General features: G+C 41.9%; 1 protein-coding gene across 2 annotated transcripts; it reads right to left on the reverse strand.

The window, feature by feature from the left end:
• Positions 1 to 261: 261 nt before the first annotated feature.
• Positions 262 to 7,622, reverse strand: PRDX1 (peroxiredoxin 1). 2 transcript variants are annotated; one of them, XM_033000891.2, is made up of 6 exons: positions 7,524 to 7,622; positions 4,532 to 4,648; positions 3,381 to 3,534; positions 2,972 to 3,094; positions 2,188 to 2,318; positions 262 to 644 (listed from the first exon to the last, which is right to left on the reverse strand). In XM_033000891.2, the coding sequence occupies exons 2-6, from the start codon at positions 4,635 to 4,637 to the stop codon at positions 559 to 561; spliced, it is 600 nt and encodes a 199-aa protein (XP_032856782.1). In that variant the 5' UTR covers positions 4,638 to 4,648; positions 7,524 to 7,622; the 3' UTR covers positions 262 to 558. The 2 variants fall into 2 exon arrangements, with proteins under 2 accessions (XP_032856782.1, XP_042663162.1); XM_042807228.1 differs by having other exon boundaries at positions 7,497 to 7,554.
• Positions 7,623 to 8,100: the final 478 nt, after the last annotated feature.

The raw sequence follows: 8,100 nt of genomic DNA on the forward strand, positions 1-8,100 counted from the left end.
TCTGAGCACTGTAGTATTGCTTAAGGCTGACAGACTAATATCAAGCTGTGTTCCTCTACCTAGTAGCAGAGTCATGAAGACTGTAAAAAGTACCTTATCACAACATGAAACCAAAGTGTAGTAGTATCTCCATTCTAATGGCACAGTAAAAGGCCTTAGGGAATTGTGATGTCTACCGACAGCTCAGTAGACAGAGCTTTCAGAAGTGCAGCCTGCATTGCTTTCACATCTGACAACTACACACAAGAACAGCAGACAGTATGCTCTTTCCACAAGTTTAATAGAGTTACAAAAGGATACCACTGCTCTATATGCAACACATGCCTAACCACATACACTGCATTGTCACTAGAGCCAACAGGGCTTGATGTACAGATATTGATTGTTAATATTTTCTATGAAGGTACTGTCAGAGGGCAAATTTCTTTCAAGTAAAAAAAGTTACTGTTTATACCTACAGCATGATCCCTTGACTCAGATGCAATGGCTTAGTCAAAATTCAGTAACTGATGCTTGCTCTTTATGTAAGGCATACTAGTTTCCACTCAGACTGAAAGTTTATTTCTGCTTGGAGAAATACTCTTTGCTTTTCTGAACATCAGGCTTGATTGTGTCACTGCCAGGCTTCCAGCCAGCTGGGCACACTGAAATGATAAGAATGTTTAAGTCTTACCAGCTGCTCCTGCTGAACACGTTTTACACATTAAAGCAAACTAACAACTCCAAACATGTATACATCTTTGCAACATAAAGAAGGTGCATTATTCAGTGTGGCATTGTGTTCAGTTCCTTTTACTCATTTCCATTTGTTCACTAGGTAGTAGCACCCAAGAAACCAGGTGTTTGCCTATGGAATAGTGGGTCTTTTACACATGCACTCCTCCCCACCCTGCTTAAAAACTTTGTAAAAGCTGGTCAGCAAGGTAACACCAACTCCAGCAGCCTAGGTTAGAAAGGCTTTACAACTATTACAGTACAATTCTCTCCTTGGATTCAGTCAAGTCTATATTCTTCTAATCTTTAATCAACCCCAGTCCCTTTCTCCAGTTTAATGGGGAGGGGGAAGAGTTAAGCTGGCTTTAGTTCCCTTATATGGCTATCAAAAGGCCTCAAAACTGCAGTGACTCCTGAGCAGCACTTTTGGGACAGTATTCCTCATTTACAGCCATGCAAGGCTTGATGCTAGCTCCATAGAAGATTGACAAATGTAGCTATAGTATTCTCAGCTTCTGAGTGTTGCTACACACCAAACCAGGTCTATCCTGGTTTAGATGAGACTGCAGTCCTAGTTCTAGAGGCAAGGCTTTTGCCAGCTTTTGACTACTCCAGGGCATAGTAAACCCCAAAAGGTTTAATTTGCATGACATGTGACTGCATCAAGCATTAGTTATATCTCAGCTGACAGACAATTGCATACAAGTTCAGAAACATTGAGTCTCTTCAGGCTATAGCACAGCCACAAGAGAAGCTTGTTTTAATAAAAATCTGCCATTGATTTACCAGTTCTGAAGCAAGTTAAGTATGACCAGCAGCAACACATGTAATTAATGACAGCTGAAGACTACTAATACCTACATAACAATTTAGTTTCCATAACCTGGCTCAAACCTTCCATTAGCATTGCCTTTTTTTTTTAATTCCTGCAGAAGAGCTACCAGCCTCAAGCACCTTACTACTCCAGAACTACAGGCAAAGACTCATCTGTTTTCCCCTCACTACACATGGACACAAAGATCAGCAGGCATTCTCAGAATTTAAATGCTTTGTCTAACAGACTGTGTAAAACACTGCATTAGTACTGGTGGTCTCAGCCTAGCAAATCTGAAAGTAGAGTCTAAATTATGCTTACTCTTGCAGGTTAAGTTATTACATGGTCCTCATTTCTGTCAAGCATTTTCTGTGTCTTAATTTAAAGAGACAACTGCTATGTGGTTGACGTGACATCCAGCACTAAATTGATTTAAGTGATATTCCAATATCAGCAAATACTCAATGGACAAACTGAATAGGATAAATATTGCACTATGGCATCCTTCAACAAGCAGCTTTACAGAACTTGCTACGTTTTTGTAATTACCTGATGGGAACAGATCAATACAAGTACTTAATACCTTTCAGTAAATCTCAATTTAACCTGCCTTGTTACTGTTCTCTAGAAAAACATTTAAGATTAGAAAGTACTCTTACCTTCTCCATGTTTATCTGTAAACTGGAAGGCCTGGACAAGTCTGAGGGTTTCATCAACACAACGGCCAACAGGAAGATCATTGATTGTTATCTGCCTCAAGATCCCTTTCTCATCAATAATGAACAGGCCCCTAAACAAATAAGCCAGCCCTCAAGTTAAACACAGCTTTTGAGAGACTGATTAGACCAAAGTGAGTTTCAAAAACTCAGGGTCAGTATTCTATTACAGCAGTATGTTAGTTTTTAGGAAGAGGTCAGTAATACTAGATGACCTAATACCTTTGGTGTATGCATAGCATTAAAACATTAGCAGTTGAAAGCTTAACATTCAACAGGAACTAGGAGGAACAGGAGGCAAGTCAACACACTAATGTAGGAAAAGAAGGTATTAGTGGTAAAAACAAGAAGGAAGAGAAACCCTAGGAAAAAGTGAATTGAAGGAGAGGCATTCTTACTTTCAAAGAAAAATTGTACTTGAGTCACTAAATACCTGTAATCTTCTATGACTATGTAGGTCTTGCATTACCAATGTCTGCAGAATCTCACCTGCATGAGACTCCTGCACTGTGCAGATAGGTAATCAAAGGTAAGCAGCAGGCATTTATCTAGCTTGCCAAAACCATGAAGAGTCTAAATTGATATCTTGAAGCAGTTTACATCTAGAATAGCTAATAGCTTCAGCTTGCTGCAGGTGTCCCAAGTACATGCAAGCTCTGTGTTCATCTGACATGCTCCATACTGCAATGTAAGACTTTAACAGCAAGTTTACCTTCTTGCATATTACCTGTATGCAATCCCTTCATCCTCTTTAAGTACTCCATATTCTTTGGAAATCACACGTTTTGTGTCAGAAATCAATGGGATTTTCATAGTACCCAAACCACCTTGTTTCTTAGGAGTGTTGATCCTAAAAGAAGGAAGTTTAAATGTTAAAAATATGACCAGTTCAGAATAAAGTATAAGGCACAACAGAAGCTGATTCTTTCTGCAATATCACACTCCGTCTGCCATGAGCCAACAAGAGAACTGAATGGTATGCTCAGTTCTGTTCAAAAGCACCTGGCACTACTAACACTTTCCAAGTGCTTTTATTTAATACTTCAGTAAGCAAGTTTGAATACACACAGGATTCAGTTCCTGCAAGAACTGAGATCAGGCAGAACATCCTGTTAGATTAAAAAGCCAATTCTTACCAGGCAAGGTGACAGAAGTGAGAGTCAACAGAAGCTCCAATTACTTCACAGTTAATTTTCTTGAATTCATCGGCTCTGTCACTATATGCTATGATTTCAGTCGGACAGACAAAAGTGAAGTCCAGGGGGTAGAAGAAGAACACAACATATTTTCCTGGAAGAACAGTATAGCCAGTTAATATCTTACCTTTATAAGAGCTGTCATATTCAATATTGACCAAATACTGATATAAGAAAAAGGGTACAACACTGCCTTTAATGATTAAATGGATGACTACAGATGCCTCTATTTCAAGATTTGCTATATAAATGGCAAGACCATAACACACCTAGTGGATTTACACTTCAGCCAAATACCATCTACCCCGCTCTTCAAGGTCACTCCACAGCTAACAACACAGAACTCTACCAACTGAAGCCTCCAAAACCAGACTGCCAAATTTGACAGGGAATGCCTGTCTCCTGGGTCTACTCTCATAGGCCTGCCCAGAGCACACCTAGAACCTACACTAGAAGGCCCGATGGTTGGCTACTAACAGCACAGAAATGCCAAAGGTCCAAAACGACTACAAGCCAAGGAGACATTTTAACTGTGTGGGTGACTAGTCTATAGCTACTCACCACCCTCATGCAGTCTGAGGGCCACAGCTTCATTAGAGATGTCTTTCTAAAGCCATGTTAGTACTTGAATACTCTAGGCTTTCCTTTTGATTTTAATAAGCTTTTTTGTCAAGGCAAACATTTTGTCAGTACTCTAGAAAAAGGGACTTCATTGGTTAGAGGAAAGAATCTGCTTTCCACTGACAGAAAGCCTATGAGAAAAGATTTTGCTATTCCATATAGTCTAGGTATGTTATCAGTCTCACAGTATGACAGACAAGACAAATAAGCCTGGTCCAAGATTACAGTTTAGAAGAGTTTTATGCTAATTAGTAACAATTATCACAGCTGGGACATTCAGCTATGCTGCTGACAGCTTCCCAAGCATACTCCAGCCTTCATGGAGAACCACTGCACAAGTTGTGTACTTCAGTCTACTGCCAAGTGGTCACTGTTACTTCAAAAAACAATCAAGATGTATCCTTAGATGCCCTTCACTCCTGCATATGGCCAAATTATATCTGTGCAATTAGAGAAGCACATAAGCTTACCTTTATAGTCAGAGAGCTTGATGTCTTTGAATTGTCCATCTGGCATGACAGCCGTGGCAGTAAAGTCAGGGGCTGGTTTCCCAATGAAAGCCTTTCCTGAAGACATCTTGATTTAATCTAGATAGGAGTGAATAATGATACAGTTTAGATAATAGTACATTTGCACCTGGAAGTAATCATTTATTCAAAGCATCTTACCAGTTTAGATTGAACATTAAAGACAGTTTATCAGCACTTGGTCTTGCAAGAGCAAGACTTGAGTGAATTAGTTTGAACTTTGTCACATGGGTGGTCCAGTCAAAACACTAACTTTTTTTTTTCCCTGAAGCAGCACAGCAAGATACCGTTCAGTAACACAGCCTAGATACCAAGACACTATACAGATTATTAGCACTTTAAGATCTATGGCTTATTAGCATCTTAATGGTCATCTTTGACCAATAACAGCTCAAGAGTTTGGAAAGGGGCTAGTCTGGAGTGGCTAGCCTGGAGTTTTAGCAGCACTCAGTAAGTCTTCCCATTCCACTTGGCAGACGAGTTAAAGTCTGTTTTTTTAAAAACTTTTGCTGAGGAGACCCTTGGTCAATTTTATAAGGGAATTTAAGACCTCAAACTTTATCTTCTGTTGATTCTAGAAGAAAAGAACTTTTGCTAATCCCCAGAGAACAGTGCTCTGCATGACTACACTTCAGCCTTTCAAACAATTAAACTGTATTTTATTTGCAACTGGAAAGCCTTATGGTATACATGGGAATCACATTCTACATTAACAATCAAAATTTCACTAAGTCTTAAATCAATACAGCCAGGCTGTTCCCCCCCAAGTCTACTGAAAAAGAGTAAGAGGGTACACAAGGACAAGAGAACTCAGCTGCCTGCCCTAAAAGCTAATAATTTGTAATACACCCAGTACAGTATTTTTGCTCCATCTGGGAATGCAGTATATCACTTTAGAATTCCATTTACTTCCAGAGTGTAATCTTTCAGATAAGTAACTTTATGAACCTTGTTTAACTCAAAATCTTCTTAAGTTATTCTATACACAGCTACAAACATAGCTGCCTTAGAGATAAAAAAAGCCTCTGAAAGGTTAGCATGAGTCTCATGTTGCTAAGGAAAGCAGAGATTCATGGATTCTTCCAAGTCCTTCCTGCCTGCAAGGCATGAAGTCCATTCTAAAAAAGGTTGAAAGCACCTCACTTCTTGGCTTCTTCCCTCTTGCCAGCCCACTTTCTTCCTGTAGAATTAGCCCATAAGTCATAAGCATTTATCTTTCAAACCAAGTTTAGCCTTTTTCATAATGGTTTAACCATTATGTAAGCTTTTCTTACACACCCTGACAGTATATAGACAGTAATCATTTTGAAAACTGCCAAAATGTTTAGTGTTTCTAACGGCCTTTTGTAACAAAGCTCTTTATCCCCATGTTCATCCAAGGGTTTAGTCTTCAACTGCAGCAGACTGGGAGCGAGTCTTACAAATGAAGGTGGCCAGAACTAGAGCATTCATAGCATTGTACTGAAGCAGCCTAGCAGGAAGACAATAATCCCTCTGCCAAGTATTACAGGTAGCCATGGATGCAAGTGCATTCTGAAACTGCAGTTCTGTAAGAAGGATAGGGGACAGCCATTGCACAGAATTCAAGATGCCACCAACTACTGAGTTTTATCTTCTAAGCAAGAGCCATTTTGTCTGGGGTGCATGACCCCACATTTTGTCACTGAATTACATTCTTTTCCACTACTCAAGCCCAAGGTCATCCTTTTGCTCAGTACTATGCCAGTCCTCCTATATTTATTCCATCAGTAATCCCCTGGAGTATTTTACTACATATTCAATGTCAAATAAAAGCTGGCAGACAGCTCTTTGATACTTCCCCTTTCTAAACTGCAAATTATTGTCCCTTTTTTAGGTAACAAATCTTTAATATTGGCAGATTTCAGTTGCCTTGTACTGCAAGAGGACCATCTGCTTTCCTCAAGAGCACCTACTGTGACCTGCCAACATTTCTGCTTTTGCATGCAGGGTTAGCATGTGTCCTCACATGTTCTGCTTGGATTTTTAGCCACAGCGTTTCCTAACCCACAGAGGAACAGACCACTGACTCGATGTTATTTCCTTTCGTTCTAGAGGAAAGGAGAATGGGCACTGCAAATCAAGTACGCTTGAATCAGGTCAGAATACCTTTCTGCTGTTCCTAACTGCACACAGCCTCAATTATCTTTAAACTGCAATTATAAGCCAGGCCTGCACTCTTAACTAGTAATTCATACCTTCAGGATATCTTGAACAAAAGTGAAAGGCTATTTCAAAACACACCCGCTGCCTTCCACCTTGCTACCTTCAGACTATCACAAAAACGCGGTTAAGCTACTGAGCTGCGGTCAGAAGAGAGCAGCATCGCCCCAAGTCTCCTCGGTTCGAGTACACCGCAGCCAGCCACACACAGACCACGAAACGCGTTTTGCTCAGAAAGTTCTAAAGCGAGATCAAAGCATCCCCCTGCGCCCAAAGGCCACTACACCGCTCCGTGATGGGGACACCCGCCTCCTTCGAGGCCGCTCCGCAGCCTGGCTGCGCGCTCCCCGGGCAGCGCTGATAACGGCCGGCGGGTAGGAAAGGACTATCTCTGGGTACCGTCCCCTGTCCTCCCTCCCACTCCCCCCCAAAAAAAAAAAAAAAAATAAAAGCACGAAAGAGGGGGAAACCAAACAAGGGAGGAGAGCGGCAACCCCAGCAACGCGCTCCTCCAGGGGCGGGATGCGGAGATCAAGAGCTCGCCCTGCACGCTGCGCTCAAGAGCCCATCCGCGCAGAGGGGGAGGGGAAAACAAAACAAGCAAACACAAAAAAAACACACAAAAAAAAAAAAAAAAACAAAAAAAAAAAAAAAGAGAGAGAAAAATATGCACTGCAAAACCCCAAATAAACACCACCCCGGCCACCCCCCCGCGGCAAGCACGCACCTGCGCAACCCCCCCGCCAGCACTTACACAAAGAGCCGAGAATCACCAGCGCCCTACTCCAGCCCGACCCAGCCGCACACTGCCGCAGCCCCCCCGCGCCGCCCCCTTTATACCCGCCCCGATCTCGCGAGGAGACGGGCGCCTCCGCCGCGGAAGGGGGGGCCGCCGCCACCGCCCCTCCCCTCCCGCTTGCAAGGGCAGCGTGACTTGGCAGATTTGCACCGGTCCCTGGCGGGGTGGCCGATAGTGGGCTGTCCCCTCTTTATCTGAACGGAGATAGTGCCCCAGGCTGTTTAAAAGCAGCAAAAGAATTTGAATAAACAGAGATTATTCTCTGATAGTGATCTAGGAGATGCTGAGAAAATATCCAGTGTAATGGTTGTAAACAATTCACGGGATTCAGATGGCTTACTGTAAGAATAAATTATTTCTTTAATGCCTTAGCTATAACCAAGCGATGATTATTAGAAGCCCTCAAAGAGACTGAGGGTACACAGGATTTTGAGGGAGACTGAGAGATAACTCATGTCATTTAGGTGGAGTTCGTTGACTTCAATAAAACCAGACCTATTAACAAAGCAAATGCATTCACAGTGTTACATAC

This window comes from Tyto alba, unplaced genomic scaffold (assembly GCF_018691265.1).
Source record: "Tyto alba isolate M040663 unplaced genomic scaffold, T.alba_DEE_v4.0 Super-Scaffold_1000006, whole genome shotgun sequence".
Lineage (NCBI taxonomy): Eukaryota > Metazoa > Chordata > Aves > Strigiformes > Tytonidae > Tyto > Tyto alba.